The sequence below is a fragment of the Neomonachus schauinslandi genome, chromosome 1, assembly GCF_002201575.2.
Source record: "Neomonachus schauinslandi chromosome 1, ASM220157v2, whole genome shotgun sequence".
In the NCBI taxonomy this organism is placed as follows: domain Eukaryota; kingdom Metazoa; phylum Chordata; class Mammalia; order Carnivora; family Phocidae; genus Neomonachus; species Neomonachus schauinslandi.
The window spans coordinates 110,943,950-110,964,335 of NC_058403.1; the positions used below are offsets into that span (position 1 = coordinate 110,943,950).

General features: G+C 37.7%; 1 protein-coding gene across 5 annotated transcripts in view; it reads right to left on the reverse strand.

The window, feature by feature from the left end:
• The window catches only part of RNF13 (ring finger protein 13), a 169,388-nt gene that overhangs the window by 124,645 nt on the left and 24,357 nt on the right, over nucleotides 1–20,386 (reverse strand). For 2 of the 5 annotated variants that reach the window (XM_044920294.1, XM_044920291.1), the window contains exons 2-3: nucleotides 17,801–17,930; nucleotides 11,828–11,908 (exon numbers count right to left, since the gene is read on the reverse strand). In XM_044920294.1, coding sequence (XP_044776229.1) covers nucleotides 11,828–11,908; nucleotides 17,801–17,914 — 195 coding nt within the window. In that variant the 5' untranslated portion in view covers nucleotides 17,915–17,930. Of the gene's footprint in view, nucleotides 1–11,827; nucleotides 11,909–14,695; nucleotides 14,776–17,800; nucleotides 18,004–20,386 lie in introns of those variants that run through there. The other 3 variants (XM_021685945.1, XM_044920296.1, XM_044920295.1) reach the window with 3 other exon arrangements.

The window sequence follows — 20,386 nt, forward strand, 5'->3', positions numbered from 1 at the left end:
TAAATTTGTTACATGCCACACGACCATCATAACCACATCATTGTCTTGTTAAGAAAAAAATCCAGTCAAACACTGTCACTCCAATCTAAACACTGCACCAACAAGTAAAAAATCAAAAGCTCAAAAGACTATGGTATACTTGTAGGATCTATCCAACAAGATAGAATTCCTGTTGTTTTTAGAGAAACTAAGTGGACTGAGCTTACATTGGAAATACATACCCTCTAAGATCACCTTCTAAATTGACAAATCATCAAAACAAGTCAGTAAGGTATATTTATTCGTATTTTATATTCTGTAGTACTTTACAGATCCTCTAAGAACATAAGAGCTTTAAATGTGTTAATCAATTACAAAACTCCTAACAAAATCTTTGATAGCAAAAGAATTCAGAAACAAATACGGAAAGTAAATCTGTGAAAACTTAAGAGCCAGGAGAGAAATTCCTCAGTTTTGCAAACAAAAGTGAATCCTGACTAAAAGGAATTCTTTGATAATGAAGCCAAAAACATATGGTTTTGTTTTGTTGTTTTTTTTTTTTAAAAAGAAACAGACCTTCAATCATTCATTACTCACATTGTTTGCCATTTGCAACTTCTCATAATAACTCAGTCACTGTTGAACATAATCTGGTTAACTGAAGTTGAACACAAACTGGTTATCAATCTGATTAAGGGGACCAGAACTTAAAATTACTAATGAAAATGGTCATATCCCAGCTACAGAAATTATTTCAGTATTAAGTATTCAAAGAGAATAGCGACTGGCAAAAAGGGATCGGATCACACAGGTAAACAGATAAAAATAGAACAGTACAAAGTAATAAGGGTGGTAATACTGGTAATTAGTTTTTCCTGTTAATTTCAAAGACGATGATCACAGATTCATTTATTAAGCGAGAAATATATTGAGTGTGGAAAAAACGAATTATTTCATTATGGCAAGTTATCACTCAGAAAAAAAAGGTATTATTACCAAACTCTCCAGAGTGGTCAGACACTCAGATACCAGCAGTATATAAGACTACCTGTTTTTCATATCCTTGCTGGCCATTGACATTGTTAGACTCTTTATTTTCACTAATCTGATGAGTGTGAAGTGACATCTAATTTTAATATACACAAGGAGAGATTTTTAAGATATAATAGCAAAAAACTGACATCTTACATATTTATTAATAAAATAATGAAAAAATGATATATTCATAAAATGAAGTATTATACAACAGTCAAAATGAATGCAGACAATATAACAACGTAGATAAAATTCAAATACACTGCTGGGTGAAAAAAAAAGCAAGTTTAAAAACCAGAATAAACAAAATTTAAAAGCAGGTACAACAATGTTTATAGATTCATATAAGATAAAATGTTTTGTAACATAAATGGGAAAGATCTAAATTTCAGGATAATGATTATCTAGGAGGAGGAAGATAAGGGAATGGAATTTGGAAGGGAAAAAAATGTTTCAATGGTACTGGTAACATTTTATTTCTTCTTTTAAAAAATGCATAATATGAACATCCAGGTGGTAGGTATACAGGATGTTTAGTATTCCCTTACTCTGTGTTTGCAATATTTAATAATATTTAATAAGTGAAAGCAACCTAAACACAATGACAACCAATGACACAGAGGATTGGTTACATTATGATGTAATTCAAATATTTTAAAAACTGCATGATGACATGAATGCATAATATATTTACACGAAAAGATATCCATGATATTGGATTTTGCCAAATTTTACGAAGCTGCAAAATAGCATAAACACATAAAATGAAGGCATAAATAGGTCTCTAAAAACTCAGTTATACCCAAGTCTACCACTATAATCTCTTCGTTGTAGAATTATGTATGATTTTCATAGTCTTTATACATGTACTTTATCATCTTAATTTTTATGGTAAGCATATATTGCTTATAATTAGAAAAATATTTTTTCATGGGAAGAAAAATTAAAAGTTACTTTTACCATATCAAATTGAGAAAGCCAGCAAGGAAATCTAATGAAAACTACTAAGTGAACAAACAACAAAGATGCCCAGTAATGAAACAGGGAAGTGTACGGAGTTAGGAGATCAGACATCTTCGTCTTCTTTGACTTACAATGTGGTTGGAAACTAAATAAGATAATGTGGGTGGGTCCAAGGATGATGGAAGAGACTACCCAAACTGTGGAAGAAAAAGAGCCAAGGTTAGATTTGGGGAATTATACGTAAGATGGGAGGGTAGACTTTCCATGCTTTCCTTCAGGCCCTCCTCCCCCTTACTCTCTCTCCCTACCTTCCACACTTTTTCTCCACGTAATAAATTGTCATAATGAAATAATTCATTATTTTCCACATCTAATGAAACACTCTATTCCCTGATAAAGTTAATGAATGAATGAGTAATCATTACCTTTGAAATTAACAGGAAAAGATTTTAAAAGCTCAAAATTCACTGAAGATGCATTCTTTTTATACCTTCGTGCATTTGAAAAATGTCTTTTGATTTTAGAATTCCTATTTTATGTATAAACAGGTGTGGTGTTACTTCTTACTTTAATGGTTCCATTTCCTATTTATCCTTTAAAAAAGGAACTCTAACCTTTCCTTTAGTCTACAAATTTAAGGTGATATTATGACAGTTAACAGTTCCTAGGAGTGAGGAAGCTAAGTATATTCAGCCTAACCAAGACTTCTTCACATCACAAAACTATCCAGTGTTTTGGGAGGGAAAATACAATAGTGCTATCAAGCATCTTCCTTACAAAGAAAGCAAAGGAGGCATCACAAATAAGGCATCCAAACAACCATATTTCCTTGCAGTATTTGCATTTTCCTTCACTAGAGAAAAAAAAATTTCTCTTCTAATCTCAAGCCTTTGTATTAAACAAAATCATTTCTTCTGAAAGAATCCGGAAGAAGTTACTAGTAAATTTTCAAATAAGTCTAGTTTGTGGGAAGTTAACTAGTGATAACACCGGGTGCTAATTTAAGAATAATGATTAAGAGAAATCATATATAAGGATACATATCATATAAGGTACAAATTATCTAGAATAGATATTAAGAATGATACAGTCAAGGACAAATCTGCATCCCATGACCTTCATCCTCTATGTCTTCTCATCAACATGAAAAACATACACTAAGTACTAGATTACAAAAACATCATATACAATGATCATGATATATCTAGCCCAAAAGGTATTTTGCTGAAAATAAGATTTGCCGTTGATAGCTATACTCAGGAAATCTGATGCTAAACTTATTAAGGCTTCCTTAGAGATAAATCTGGTTTTCAATTTTTTAGTAATCATAGTGATGAGGGAACAGACGGCAAGCTGAAGACAAAGCACAAGCTGACACCCTACAACCCCCATCCCCACCCCTGGATGGGATATATGCGACATTCCTCAACCACTCCTGGTTGCCCTAAAGCTAAGGGAAGGAAAAACAAATGGTTAAACTTCTAGAGATTATAGTCCTGCAGGACCTAAGTCTCCCTCAGTTTACAATTTTTTTTTTTAACAAGAAAAACATTCTTATCAATAACTTACAGGAAATGTGGATGAAATTGGATGTCCTTATAACCTACAGCCCATTAACAGATACTTGAGGCAGGCAGAATATAAGGTTCCAGGACACCTGTGTGGCTCAGATGGTTAAGCATCTGCCTTCAAGTCAGGTCATGATCTCCAGGTCCTGGGATCGAGCCCCACCTCCAGCTCCCAGCTCAGCGGGGCGTCTGTTTCTCCCTCTCCCTCTGCCGCTCCCCTTGCTTGTGCTCCCTCTCTCTCTCTCAAATGAATAAACTAAAGTATTAAAAAAAAAAAAAAGAACATAATGTTCCTCCAGGAAGCTCCCAATGGTCTTCACTTTAATGCCTTGCTAGAGGGAAAAACAACCTTGACAATGGCAAGGCCTCCAGTAACTTGTAGGTCCTCTTTAGCATATGAAAGTTCTTTTTTTTTTTTTTTTTTAAAGATTTTATTTATTTGACAGAGAGAGACACAGCGAGAGAGGGAACACAAGCAGGGGGAGTGCGAGAGGGAGAAGCAGGCCTCCCGCGGAGCAGGGAGCCCGATGTGGGGCGATGTGGGGCGATGTGGGGCGATGTGGGGCGATGTGGGGCTCGATCCCAGGGCCCTGGGAACATGACCTGAGCTGAAGGCAGACGCTTAACAACTGAGCCACCCAGGCGCCCCATGAAAGTTCTTTTGAAAACCTCCCTTTTCCTTACCTCCCCCAACTCCCAAGTATATAATTAGCCACCCCTCACAACCCCGGTGCAGCAGCTCTTTCTGCCCACAGGTCCTGTCTCCGTGTTTTAATAAAACCACCATTTTGCACCAAATACGTCTCAAGAATTCTTTCTTGGTCGTCGGCTCCGGACTTCACCCTACCGAACCTCACCTATATTCCAAAATCCATATCAATTATCTCCTCTATTTATCAAGTCACTTCTGAAAAGTATATAAATAAGAAACCTAGAAGTCTGATCCTCCTGATGATGTGGTATTGGAATATAGATGAGGTTTGGTGTCGAAAAGGGTGTAGAAAAATGGGTATTCTCATGCACTGTTAATGGGAACAAATCAGTATAGCCTTTTCGGTTTTTTTAATTATCTTAATTCAATTAATTAACATATAATTTATTACAGGCTTCAGAGGTCCAGGTCGGTGATTCATCAGCCTTATTTAATACCCAGTGCTCATTACATCACATGGCCTCCTTGATGTCCATCTCCCAGTTACCCCATCTTTCCACCCCCCTCCCCTCCAGCAACCCTCAGTCTGTTTCCTGATTAAGAGTCTCTTATGGTTTGTCTCCCTCTCTGGTTTTGTCTTGTTTTATTTTTCCAGTACAAACTTTTGGAAAGGTAATTTAGTGTATCTATGAAAATTTTAGATGTACAAACCCATTGACTCATCAGCTATACTTCTAAACCTCTATCTTAGAGAAATAACTTAATTGTGGATAAGAAACAAAAATATCTGTGAATGTGAAATGACTAATAAACTATGGTCCTTCATATTAGAATACCATGCAGTGCTTAATAGGAACATGCTAGATTTATAGGTGCAGCTGTGGAAAGCTATCAAGACATAATGCTAAGGGTGGGGATGTGCAGGGAGTCAAATTACAGAGTAACACTGATGAGGGAACAGAAGGCAAGCAGAGGACAAAGCAGAAGCTGACACCCCACAACCCCCCCCATGGGATCTGTGTGACATTCCTCAGACACTCCTGGCTGCCCTAAAGGAAAAACAAATAGTTAACTTATAGAGTCTCCCTCAGTTTACAAATGTCTTAGCAAGCTACAAGAACAAAGCATTCCTATCATCAATAACCTAGCTTCCAGAAGGAAATGTAGATACAATTAAATGTCTTTATAACCTGCAGCCCATCGATTGATACTTGAAGTGGGTAGAGTGTAATGTTCCTCCAGGAAGTTCCCAACTATCTTAATGTTAATGCCTTACTAGAGGGGTAAACAACCTTAACTTCACAATGTATGGTCAGGCCTCCAGTATCCTGTGAGTCTTCTTTAGCACATGAAAGTTCTTTTGCAAACCTCTCTTTTTCCTTACCTCCCCCAACCCCATAGTACGTAAGCTGCCACCCCTCACTACCCCAGTGCAGCAGCACTTTCTGCCCACAGGTCCTGTCCCGGTGCTTTAATAAACCACCATTTTGCATCAAAGATGTCTTAGTCATCGGCTCCGGACTCCACCCCCTAAACCTCACCTATATTCCAAAGCCCCATCAACATCGTAGTGGGTATCTGTCATTCAGAATGCCCCAAATTTTCTGAATCCACTTTCCCCACACTATGAATTCCACCTTTACAAAGCAGACTAAAACAACAAAAACAACAACAACAAAAACTAAACTATATTAACCAGCTTCCATTATAGCTAGTATTTCACTGAAGTATGTGGCTAGTTAACTAGAGGGCCTACAGTCAGAAAAATCAAGGTGTTAGATTTGAGAAAACAGTCTGGCAAAGGGTATTTCTTCAGCTTGGGTGGCAGTTGAGGCAATATATTTTGAGGTAAGTAAGATCACAGAGGCTTCCTGATGGGAGAAAAGGTGCTATGTTTTGGGGGTCAGTGGCCGCATCAATCCCCTATCAAACAAGGAGGTTCTGCGTTTTGTTCCTGACAATTTGGAAACTGCTTCTCCAGGATATGATACTAAGTAAGGGACAGGTGGGGCTAGGTAGGGAGAGACAGGTAGGGGGCCGTGGGATCATGATGACAAAATTCAAAAATGTGGGAGATGAAAGGAAACCAGAGATAAGGGAACAAACCAGACCATCCTGTCCTAGGTGTCTGAAGTGGGCCTTGTTATAACAGCTACATGTGACCAGCAAAATTACTGGGACCCTAAAAAGGTAGTAAAGCCATTGAAGGTATTATCACTAGTCCTTGCTCAATGGTGCTATGAATAGAGATGTTAAAAGGACTTAAGTTCGCTGGTTAGCTTTCTATAAAAGACCATCCCCAAAAGCCCCCAGTGACAACCCTGTTAGGATCCCTCTCACTTCTCAGAGCTTTTTCTGTATCCTCACTTACTAAACTTCTATTGCTTTACTCACTCTCCTTTGTCCATGAGATTCATTCTTCAACTCTATGGGATAAGAATCTTGCTCTCCTGCTTCAATACTCTAGACATCTGTATCCCTTCATAATCCCTTTCTGGGTAAATTAGCTAGAACTGATTCCATTATAAAAATTAAGAAACCTGGACTGCAAGGTTGTTTCAACATCTGCAAATCAATCAATGTGATATGCTACATTAATAAAAGAAAGGACAAGAACCATATGATACTCTCAATAGATGCAGAAAAAGCATTTGACAAAGTACGGCATTCTTTCTTGATTAAAACTCTTCACAGGGTAGGGATAGAGGGTACAAACCTCAATATCATAAAAAGCCATCTATGAAAAACCCACAGCGAGTATCATTCTCAATGGGGAAAAACTGAGAGCTTTTCCCCTAAGGTCAGGAACACGGCAGGGATGTCCACTACCACAACTGTTGTTCAACATAGTCCTAGAAGTCCTAGCCTCAGCAACCAGACAACAAAAAGAAAAGGCATTAAAATTGGCAAAGAAGTAGTCAAACTCTCACTCTTTGCAGATGATATGATACTTTATATGGAAAACCCAAAAGACCCCACCCCAAAACTGCTAGAACTCATACAGGAATTCAGTAAAGTGGCAGGATATAAAATCAATGCACAGAAATCAGTTGCATTTCTATACACCCAACAACAAGACAGAAGAAAGAGAAATTAAGGAGTCAATCCCATTTACAATTGCACCCAAAACCATAAGATACCTAGGAATAAACCTAACCAAAGATGTAAAGGATCTATACTCAGAAAACTATAGAATACTCGTGAAAGAAATTGAGGAAGACAGGGGAGACTGGGTGGCTCAGTCATTAAGCGGCTGCCTTCAGTTCAGGTCATGATCCCAGGGTCCTGGGATCGAGCCCCGCATCAGGTTCTCTGCTCAGCCAGGAGCCTGCTTCTCCCTCTCCCACTCCCCCTGCTTGTGTTCTCTCTCTCGCTGTCTCTCTCTCTCTGTCAAATAAATAAATAAAATCTTAAAAAAAAAAAAAAAAAAGAAATTGAGGAAGACACAAAAAAATGGAAAAAACATTCCATCCTCATGGATTGGAAGAAAAAATATTGTTAAAATGTCTATGCTACCTACAGCAATCTACACATTTAATGCAATCCCTATCAAAATACCATCAACTTTTTTCACAGAACTGGAACAAATAATCCTAAAATTTGTATGGAACCAGAAGAGACCCCAAATACCCAGCGGAATGTTGAAAAGAAAACCAAAGCTGGAGGCATCACAATTCCGGACGTCAAACTCTATTACAAAGCTGTCATCATCAAGACAGTATGGTACCAGCACAAAAACAGACACATAGATCAATGGAACAGAGAGCCCAGAAATGGACCCTCAACTCTAGGGTCAACTAATCTTCGACAAAGCAGGAAAAAACATCCAATGGAAAAAAGACAGTCTCTTCAACAAATGGTGCTGGGAAAACTGGACAGCCACATGCAGAAAAATGAAACTGGACCATTTCCTTACACCATACACAAAAATAGACTCAAAATGGATGAAAGACCTAAATGTGAGATAGGAATCCATCAAAATCCTTGATGAGAACACAGGCAGCAACCTCTTCGACCTCGGCCACAGCAACTTCTTCCTAGACACATCGCCAAAGGCAAGGGAAACAGAGGCAGAAATGAACTATTGGGACTTCAACAAGATAAAAAGCTTTTGCACAGCAAAGGAAACAGTCAACAAAACCAAAAGACAACCAACAGAATGGGAGAAGATATTGGCAAATGACATATCAAATAAAGGGCTAGTATCCAAAATCTATAAAGAACTTATTAAACTCAACACCCAAAGAACAAAGAATCCAATCAAGAAATGGGCAGAAGACATGAACAGACATTTCTGCAAAGAAGACATCCAAGTGGCCAACAGACACATGACAAAGTGCTCAACATCACTTGGCATCAGGGAAATACAAATCAAAACCATAATGAGATACCACCTCACACCAGTCAGAATGGCTAAAATTAACAAGTCAGGAAACGACAGATGTTGGCGAGGATGCAGAGAAAGGGGAACCCTCCTACGTGGTTGGTGGGAATGCAAGCTGGTGCAGCCACTCTGGAAAACAGTACAGAGGTTCCTCAAAAAGCTAAAAATAGGGGGCGCCTGGGTGGCTCAGTTGGTTAAGCGACTGCCTTCAGCTGAGGTCATGATCCCGGAGTCCTGGGACCGAGTCCCACATCGGGCTCCCAGCTCAGCGGGGAGCCTGCTTCTCCCTCTGACCCTCTCCCCTCTCATGCTGCTGCTCTCTCGCTCGCTCTCTAATAAATAAATAAATAAAATTTAAAAAAAAAAAAAAAGCTAAAAATAGAGCTACCCGATGACCCAGCAACTGCACTACTGGGTATTTACCCCAAAGATACAAATGTAGTAATCCCAAGGGGCATGTGCACCCCAATGTTTATAGCAGCAACGTCCATAATAGCCAAACTATGGCAAGAGTCTGGATGTCCACTGACAGATGAATGGATAAAGAAGATGTGGTATATATATACAATGGAATATTATGCAGCCATCAAAAAATGAAAGCTTGCCATTTCCAACAACGTGACTGGAACCAGAGGGTATTATGCTAAGTGAAATAAGTCAATCAGAGAAAGACAATTATCATATGATCTCACTGATATGTGGAATTTGAGAAACAAGGCAAAGGATCACAGGGGAAGAGAAGAAAAAATGAAAGAAGATGAAACCAGAGAGGGAGACAAACCATAAGAGACTCTTAATCTCAGGAAACAAACTGAGGGTGATGGACTGGAGGGGGGTAGGACGGATGGGGTGGCTGGGTGATGGACATTGGGGAGGGTATGTGCTATGGTGAGTGCTGTGAATTATTTAAGACTGATGAATCACAGACCTGTACCCCTGAAAACAAACAATACATTATATGTTAATTTTTTTAAAAATTAAGAAACCTTTCATATATACAAATGGTAATCACTTATGAACTTTTTGAGTTCATAAATTTATGAACTAAAAAGCACCACATATTCAGAAAAATTTCTGAAGGTCTATAGGATCACATAACACCCTGATATTTAATGCTGAAGTGGGAAGTAGGATTGACACGTATAGATGAAGAGGAGGTAATGGAAGGCTTTTCCTTTTTCCTCTGTATACTTCCTTTCTGTTTAAATATTTTTACAATGAGCAATAGTCCTACAATGCTGGGAATTTCTTTAATAATTTAAACTCTTCAAAAAATTAAAAACTAATATGCCCCTCCCAAAGGTGCCTGCCATCCTAAATGATAATAGTAGTTTTATGGAATTTTAAGAAAGAACAACCTTGAATCATGGAACACTACATCTAAAACTAATGATGTAATATATGGGGATTAACATAAGAATAATAAAAAAAAATACAATAAAAATAACTCAATGGAATGTAAAATTAAGTTAAATGATGTGCAAAATAAAGTTGCATTTTTTTATTATTACATTTGTCAGACCAAAATTATGTTTGGATTAAACGTTATGTTGATGTGAAATTGTTATATAAAGTTTTAAATCCTTACTCTCAAAAAAAAAAAAAAAGAAAGAACAACCTGAAAACATTCTGTGGTACATACACACAATTTCATGTATTCTAACTTATATAACATAAAAAAATTCATCTTGCAATGGGGAAGGACTTTCTGTCACCCCAGATGTAGAAGGAAAGCATAGTAATTTTTAACTACATAAACAAAATTACTGAAACCTTAAACGAAGTTAAAAGATGAAGGACAAACCAGAAAAAATGACCTGAAACACATATGATATGGCAAATAATAGATTAATATTTCCAGTATATAAAGAATTCTTAGAAATCAGTAAAAATAGATATTTTAATTTAAAAATGGGCAGATAGGGGCCCCTGTGTGGCTCAGTCAGTTAAGCATCTGCCTTCAGCTCAGGGCATGATCCCAGGGTCCTGGAACCAAGCCCCTCTTTGGGTTCCCTGCTCAGCTGGGAGTCTGCTTCTCCCTCTCCCTCTGCCCGTCCACCCCTGACCCATGCTTGTGTACACATGCTCTCTCTCTCAAATAAAAAAAAAATCTTTAAAAAAAAATTAAATAAAAATGGGCAAAGAGCATCAACAGGCGCAATTCACTCTTGCATTCACATGCATACATTCAAACACACATACACACACACACACACACACACGGCAAAAAACTAAGATCAAGCTCAATAGAATTTTTTTATCAAATAACTAAAATTTGGTAATATCTAGTATTGAAGAGGGTGTAGGGAAAAAAGACAGTCTCAGACACAATTGGTAGGTTTCTAAATTGTTCCAAACATTCAAAACGCAACCTGGAATATATAATAAAATTTTAAACATGTATTCCATATACAGAGCAATTCTACATTTGGAAATGTATCTTTTTTTTTTTTTAAGATTTTTTATTTATTTATTGAGAGAGAGAGAGAGAATGACAGAGAGAGAGCATGAGAGGGAGGAGGGTCAGAGGGAGAAGCAGACTCCCTGCTGAGCAGGGAGCCCGATGTGGGACTCGATCCCAGGACTCCAGGATCATGACCTGAGCCGAAGGCAGTCGCTTAACCAACTGAGCCACCCAGGCGCCCCTGGAAATGTATCTTATGCAAATAAATAGACAAATACACAAAAAAGGAGACATTCACTGTAGCACTGTTTATAAAAGAAAAAACTGGACAACCTAAAAATCCACATGAAAAATTAAACAAATAAATGTTCAAAAACCCATAGTACTTCACAGTATTGCAAAACCATCCAGCCATTGCAGATTCTTCTCTAATACCATGAAAAGATGTTCTAGATAGAGAATTAAGTAAAAAGGCCTGGAAACCAAGTAGCATGTTTCTATTTAGTGTTAAAATATAGATTCATTATATAAGTAAACACATAAATATATGCAAACATATATATCTATAAACACACACACACACCTGACATACAGCACATATCTTAGAAAACAGGTCTGAAATACATACCAAAATGTTAACAGTGGCTAGTTCAGAATGATACAATCATAGGTGATTTTCACTTTCTTCTTTATACCTTTTGAATAGTCTGAACCGTTTACAAATGAATGTGTGGATTTTATGATAATAGTAAGAAATATTTTCATTCTTTAAACAAATAAAGAGCAATAAAAATGACCTTACTAAATACCTGTGCTTTTACTACATATTACTATTTGCTTACCTTTAAACCTTCAGCTGGAAGTCTGTAACCAAATCTTGCTGGAAGGTCATCAAATGTCTGAGATGCATTTTCAAAATTATACTAAATATAAAATTAAAAACAATCAAGTTATACTCAATTTACACATAACATTAAAAACGAAATGTTTATTATTTACGTTGTCATTTCCACAATTCTGTTCCACTATCACAGCTCAACACAATTAAATCAACTTTGTAAATGTATATTCACTAAAATAGCAAGGAATATATACAATTTACTATATATATGACTTTAGATTCTGATTTCACATAATTATTAAACAGCAGCAATTCTATAACATTAAACCACTTACTGCTTTCTGAGTTTTTCCCACAATTCCCTAGCAAAGAATTTTCTAATCAGATTATTTTCCAGCCAGAGTTCCATTCGACTTTTTCTAAAGGGTCTGATTTAGTAGAAGAGATATACAGGATTTCTGGCCCTAGCTACAAAAGATGCCTTTCCCCAGACAAAGAAGCAGCATCAAATCATTTTTAAGAAATTGTCTTTTCTAGGGGCGCCTGGGTGGCTCAGTTGGTTAAGCGACTGCCTTCGGCTCACGTCATGATCCTGGAGTCCTGGGATCGAGTCCCACATCAGGCTCCCTGCTCAGCAGGGAGTCTGCTTCTCCCTCTGACCCTCCTCCCTCTCGTGCTCTCTCTCATTCTCTCTCTCGCAAAAAAATAAAATAAAATAAAATAAAAAATAAAAAAAAGAAATTGTCTTTTCTATATAATCTGGACATTTTCATCCAGAGCTGAACAATGAAAGAAGGAAACTCGGGCGCCTGGGTGGCTCAGTTGGTTAAGCGACTGCCTTCAGCTCAGGTCATGATCCTGGAGCCCCCTGGATCAAGTCCCACATCAGGCTCCCTGCTCGGCGGGGAGTCTGCTTCTCCCTCTGACCCTCCCGACCCTCCCCCCTCTCATGCTCTCTCTTTCTCAGTCTCTCTCTCTCAAATAAATAAATAAAATCTTTAAAAAAAAAAAAATTTAAAAAAAGAAAGAAAGAAGGAAACTCAATGAAATATATCCATATAAAGAACTGAAGACATTCAAACTCAACTTTCCCCTTCCTTATAGGTATAGATTCCTATGCTACAGGATTTATCAGTTCCCTACCAAAATAGAGCAAAACAAAGCAAGGGTTCTCTGTAATTGTCGAAGATAATACTAATGATAATTGTGAAATGAGTTTGCTGTATTATTTAAGAATGTTCAATCTGCTATACAGAAAAGAGAAACAAGGAAGATAGACAAAACTAAGCAAAGATAGTAAACAATTAACTTCTGAAACACAGGCAAAGCTTACATGATGTATTAGAAGTGAAGATAGCTTTTTGCAAACAGTAGGCCAAAAGTACAGAAAAACAGAACACAGTGTTTTGAAGATAGGTAAAATGGATGGAACAAAGCAAGAGTATTATGTATAAATAGCAAAGGACAGCACGAAAGATCAAGCAAACTTTATATATTCACAAAGCATGGATTAGGCCACAAATCCAGATTGAGAGCTTTGTCATCCCTCAATCAAACGCCCACTGGGGATACCCATTCTAAACTCAAGTGTCATCTGCCAGAGACAAGCAGAAAAATAGCTCTGCAGGTTAACAGCAAGTTACAGCTGTGTTCAAATGTAAATATCCTCAGTCTCTTCAACAGAGCAAATTTTGGATCTGAAAACCTTCCAAGTTAATTCCCCTTGCTCACCCTCAACTCAGGTCCTGGTAACCACACTGTGACCAGAGAATGCGGATGCAGCACTGAGAGAGACTGGACAAATAATGTGTAATACAGGATTTGGGTGGTATGGCTCTGGCATTTCACTTGAATCTTATCCTGAGTGTCTTAACATAGCCATCTTTTAACGGTACTTGTCACTGTATGTTTGTGATTAATTCAATAAAGTGTGTGATTCGAGCATATGAATTTGGTCACTGAACCTAACCATTCTGTTACTTTGGGATAATCAGCCTGGTAGTATACTTGGAAGCCAACACTGCTTCAGGGTAATTTCCTACTGTAACAATAACTCATACTTACAGAGTACTCTATGATTTACAAAGTGCTTTGGAGTCACAAAGAGCTTTTTACATCCATTATCACAATGTGTCATTTAATCTCTTAATTAAAACACCTTTCTCTAATTGATTCAAGTGTTAAACTTGAGAAAGTCACTTATCTCTCCAAGACCAAAGACACTACTGTAAAATAAAGAAATTGATCCACATCAACAGAGACCAAAGAAAAAGCACAAATGTGTGCAGGCAGTACTTTTTAAAAAACTGTACTTTTAAAATCAGGAAATGGAAAAGCTACAACTGTACTAAGTATTTTTTGTGTGTCACTTCCTATTCCTGAAGAGTTTCACTCTTTTAGCTAAAATTTCAGAAATAAAAGGTCTACCTTGAACAATAATACTTGCAACACTGGTACTTGGAGTAAGTTTTGTTACTGACTGAGACCCATTTTGAAATTGCTTCATCTTTTCTTAACAGCAAAACACGGATTGTCCTACAATGCCTCTTACAATCACACTGTTTAAAAAGAAAAAAATATTCCAGGGTGCCTGGGTGGCTCAGTCGGTTAAGTGTCTGACTCTTGATTTCGGCTCAGGTCATGATCTCAGGGTCCTGGGAGCCCCTCATCGGGCTCCCTGCTCAGCAGGGAGCCTGCTTCTGCTTCTCCCTCTCCCTCTCTCTCTCATGAATAAATAAAATCTAAAAAAAAAGAGAGAGAGAAAAAAGTATTCCTATCATGAACAAGACAAACAGAAACATCTTTAGCATAAAAGTGCTTTTTAGTATTGGAGGGTGGACTGCTGCTCATGAAATTAAAGAATGCTTACTGTTAAAATTCTTGAAGTAGAAAATAAAGTTATTCCTCTGTGGAATCCCATCCTCGGTGATTGCCACATAACAGTTTTAATCCACCTCTCTTGAAAAGGTCTTTTCTTAACCAATTCTCTCCTCCGACAGCAGCCTTAACAGAAGGTTTAATTTAATTTAGAAAGTAACAAATGCTAACAATTATTGAGCATTTATGATACCATGCTAAACACCCGACAGGTGTTCATTTATTTAATACTTACAAAAACCCTATAAAGTCAGCCACTATTTTATCATCCTCATTTTACAGACCGTCCACAAAATGTTGAAAATAACTTGCTCTAGTAAGTAGGAGGAACCAGGATTCTCATCCAGGCAGTCTGGTCCCAGAGCTCTAGCTCTTAACTCATTGCCCCTCCCTGTCTCTCATACAGTCTCATTTCATAAGTAACTTAAGAGATGTTAAGCTGTTTGTCCAAGAGTGGAAGAACTGGAATTCAACTCACATTCTAACTCCAGTGCAGGAGCTCTTAATAACCACGCTATATAATCTAATCCATTCACACCGCTAACTACTGGGTGCTTCTCTCCTACTCTGCCCACTGGCCTTCATAACCACCTACCAAGCAACAGATTCTCTGACAAATCCCTACAACAGAATCAAAAGGTAGATTGGGAGTAAACCAAAATTGGGTTGTTTGACTCTCTCTGAAGCTACATTAAGATGGATACTAATTCTCAGTAAGATCATGACACACAGCTCAAGGCTAATTAATAATTTCTCATTTCATTTTGGGTCAAAAGAGAGAGAAATGATCAAGTAAGAGATGATGAGGATGAACTACTAACAGAAATAACAACAATCTAAAATACCAAGGAATAGGTGCTATTAAAAGAAAATATGAAAGAATTAAATCTCCACGGAAAAGCTATTAATTGCTTCATTTTTTGATTTCTTACTGTATAACTCTCACTAGGCACCAGAAACAAAGTGCAGTAAGACACAGTCCTGCCTTCCAAGTACTCACAATCTAGGGGGCTTACTGACAAGTCAGCAACAAACTATAGTAGCACCTCCATATTCTCTTAGAACTCTAACTAGGCTGGTCAAACACTGTTGTCAGGGAATTAACAAATGGGAGATTCAACTGAATCTGAATCTGAAAATCATCTGAATTTTATCTTTTCAAAAGCAGCATCCTAATACCAGTCCAAAATGGACCAAACTGATGCCCAATTTATTTAAATCTGTAATACTACACACTACACTACTACATACTGAAATCTTTCAGGATGCTCTTATTTAATTAAAAGAAAGAGCTAAACATTTTCTGGCTTTTGACTCACTTCCTTTTAATGCTTGTGTTACCACATCTAGTTCCTCTGCCTTGATATTTAGTTCCCCTTTTTACTAGTTACATGCCTTCACAATCTACTCTCCTCCAGCTATTTCTGCACCGTCAGCCTTCTATCCTTTAGTGTCAGCATAAAGACCCCCATTTAAGCAGCTCCCATGCTGATGGTTCCTTCCCTAGATGATATCAACATACATTCCACACATTTACTTGCCTGAAACACGGGGAACACTGCTGGCAAAGACTGATTGTACTTCTATACCTAATATTTTATTTTGTGTCTATATTAAAAAGAAAAAAACCACCTCAGGCAGTCTCATACACTGTTGGAGGTAGTGGGTGAAGGATGAGGAGAATGATAATTATAATGAAGATAAAAAAGATAAAACTTCTACTATCTGTTAGATACTGTTCTAAGCAGTTTATCTTATTTAAAACATTTACTATCTGTTAGATACGGTTCTAAGCAGTTTATCTTATTTATCACTACAACATACCAGTTTACAAATAAAGAAACTGAAGTACTTAGAGTGGCTAAGTAATTTGATTAGGATCACACAGCTGGTTAAGTTCCCAGAGCAGGCCACTGAAACTTATTTAACCCATCACATAGCTGAACCATAAAATAAAAATCCACTTCAGGTAAAAAGAAGGAAAACAAGGAGTGGCAGATGTTACAAACAACAGAGGAAGAGGAGGAGGGGAGAATATGGAAGAAATCAAAGGAGAAAAGGGACACACCGAGAACTTCATTCCCTGATCAGTCCGTAAATCCTCTATTTCATTTCAAAAGTCATCCCAAGAATATTCCAAGGACTCTGGGGACCAATTTAGAGGAAAATTTGCATGTCAATGGACTCTTAGTCCTTAAAGGTTCTACTTTTACTCCATCTACACTATTCCAGAAAAAAATCTAATCAACCAGTTCCCTACTACAGAGGATAACAGAGGGTGACAAATTTCATATGAATTAGAGTTGCTATGATTCAAAAGTTAGGATATAGAAACCAGCCTGGCTCTCCCAAATTATGCAATGACTAGGCCTAGACACTTTCCCAACTACCACAGTATACAGAAACATGGCTGAGGACCACATGAAGCTTCGGTCAGCAACAATTCTGGCCTTTCTGTCTCTAGAACTACCTACTGTCATTAAGCAAATCACTTGTACCCAGAAATTAAAAATAACATATCTTTAACATAGTACCTAGAGTACAGATGTACATACATACACACAGTTAATTCTTCCTTTTCTGGCTTCACAGAAAATACACACTTCCCAGGGTAGAGGACAGTAAGACAACCTAGAAAGAACTACTAAGGTTTTGAGGAGCAATGTTCTATAAAAACTTTTCTCAAAGACAAGATTGTTGTGCATTCCTTCTCATTAACATTAATCTGAGCTTGAAATTTTCTATAAGCATCTTACATAATTTTTCAAAATATCGTTATCAAAGTCATTAGAGCTATGCTAATTACCAAGAAAAACAGTAAGATTCTACACAAATACACAGCATGTAGATACATGTGTGCATGAGCTCTCCTGAGAGTGCACACACTCTCAAGAGCAACATTTATCAGGTACTTATTGTGAGATCTTACGTTAGATATTAAGCAATAAAATGATGAGTAAGGTAGGTCCTCCACTTTCAAATAACAACTATGTATACGTGCCTGTATGTTCATAGGTAAATGTCTTATCATTTAGGACTTATAAAAGCTTTTATCTGAAGAATGCTTTTAGACATGAATAAATTTTACTGTACTTACTGCTAAAATGTCTGCTTCTACAGGTAGTAGGTTTAAGAATGCAAAGAGCTGGACAGTCAAGATGGTATAGACTTGTGTGGCCGACAGCATGAGCATCCCTATGGAGAGCAGCATCTTGCTGTAAAATCACCTGGAAGACAAGCAAGTAGGTAACAATGAGCTCTGGTGCTTTGTCCCTGAAAACAAGTCATTTCATATATTAATTCCTGATGTCCAAAAATATCTTAACTACAAACATGGGTTAACATTAAAATTAAACCTATTTCAAAAGCTAAGAATTTACACAGATTTGGACATTTAGGTAAACACCCAAAGTTAGTCAACAACTACCTAACTCATGGTGACTAAGTTCTGTGTTTTAACCACAAAACAAATGTCTTCCCGCAGTTCTCGGTGTACAGTATAGCTTGTCTACTACCTCAGTACTGAAGGGAACTAGATTTCTATCTAAATAATGGCTTCAAAACACTTCACAATTTTTACAATTTTAAGGAATTTTTATACTTCTTTGAATATAACTTATAATTTCTCATGTAAATTTACTTATTTATTCTTGCATATTGTACCCACTTTAGAGAAGGTAAAAAAAATAGCCATGCATTATAAAGTAATATGTTTTGCCCTTTCCCTCTTAACAATATATACCTTTTTCCCTCTCTACATCCCAATGTCAACAGTGCAGCTACCTTTTCCAGCCTCATCCAATTTTCTATGTGAGTCCTTATCTACCTTGCAGCAAAAAGATACCATTAGGGACTAAACAATAAGCAGGTAATAAGTATTAAAACTCTCTTGGTAGGCCTCAACCATTGGTATAACGTATTTTTTTTAAGTTGAGAACAAAGTTTGCAAAGACAAGGGCCTTTATAATGAATTAGTTCATTAAATGCCACCAACTCAAGTAAGACCAATTTTGATGATGATTACTGTTGATAAGGCTCTGTATTTGGAGACTACCATACAGACTCAAACTGTGACTCTTTGACACACACTGAAAGAGAAAGACCTCTGAATACTTTTTGAACTACCTTCTTACAAAGCCATTAAGATCAAAGAAGAAATAAAGTTGAAAACATGTCAAATGTATAGCTCTATTCCACAGAGACAGAAAGTAGATTAGTGGTTGTGGGGGGGGTGGGCTGGAGGTAGGAGTCAAGGGAGGGGTGGTGGGCAGCTAGGAATGGGGAATAACTGCCCATGGGTATGGGGTTTCTTTTCGGGGTGATTAAAATTTAGATTGTGGTGGGGCACCTGGGTGGCTCAGTCGTTAAGTGTCTGCCTTCGGCTCAGGCCATGATCCCAGGGTCCTGGGATTGAGGCCCGCATCAGGCTCCCTGCTCTGCAGGAAACCTGCTTCTCCCTCTCCCATTCCCCCTGCTTGTGTTCCCTCTCTTGCTGTGTCTCTGTCAAATAAATAAAATCTTTAAAAAAATAAAATAAAAATAAAATTTAGATTGTGGTGATGGTTGCACAACTTTATAAATATATTAAAAATCACTGTGCTGGGACACCTGGGTGGCTCAGCCGGTTAAGCATCTGCCTTCAGCTCAGATCATAATCCCAGGGTGCTGGGATCGAGCCCCAGAGCCCCACATCGGGCTCCCTGCACAGCAGGGAGCCTACCCCTCCCTCTCCCTCTCCCTCTGCCTGCCGCTCCCCTTGCCTATGCGCTCCCCCTGCCTGTGCTCGCTTGCTCTAGCACTATCTCTGACAAATAAATAAAAATTTTTTTTTTTTAAATTACTGTGCTGTTCACTTTAAATGGGTCAAACTTATGGTGTGTGAATTCAGTCTACAAAGCTTTTTTTTTTAAGTAGAGATTTGTTGATATTAGTTTCTTAGGTAAAATATATAATATACCTCTGTGCAGAAAAGAATTAACATGGCAGGCCTGAGGCTGCTATCCTTAGAAAGACCTGCTTGCAGGGCTGGCCCTTCACAGGCATCTGGGAACTTGGATTTCAGGAGGGTTGTATCATTCCCCCATAAGAACAGCTCATTGTGTCTGAACTCTGCAATGTGGTTATGTTGAAAACACATTTTCTTTCTGGGAATCTGAAATTTTAAACATGCTAGGCAGAGGGTACATACAGAACATTCCCCAATAGAAATCCTGGGCACTGAGCTTCCCTGGTAGACATTTCATATGTGTTGTCATAACTCAGTGCTGAGGAATTAAGCATATACTATATGACTCCATTGAGAGAGGACTCTTAAAAGCTTACATCCAGTCTTCTCTGGACTTTATCCCATGTGCCTTTTCCCTTTGCTGATTTTGCTTTGTATCCTTTCACTGTAATAAATCATAGTTATGAGTACAACCAGATGCTGAGTCCTGTAAGTCATTCTAGTAAATCACTGAACCTGCAGGTAGTCTTAGAGATCCCCAGCACAACCACACTAGATAATTTCTGGCCAGAAATCATATCATAACAAATATGCAAATCCTCATAAAATAAGGTACAGTTACTACTAAACCTTGTTAGAAAGAATATGCAGTATGTTGACTACTGATGTGTTTGAGAAACTTCATCTGAGTAAGAACTATGACTTTCTTTGTAAAGTTCTGGAATTCCCAGCCAACTT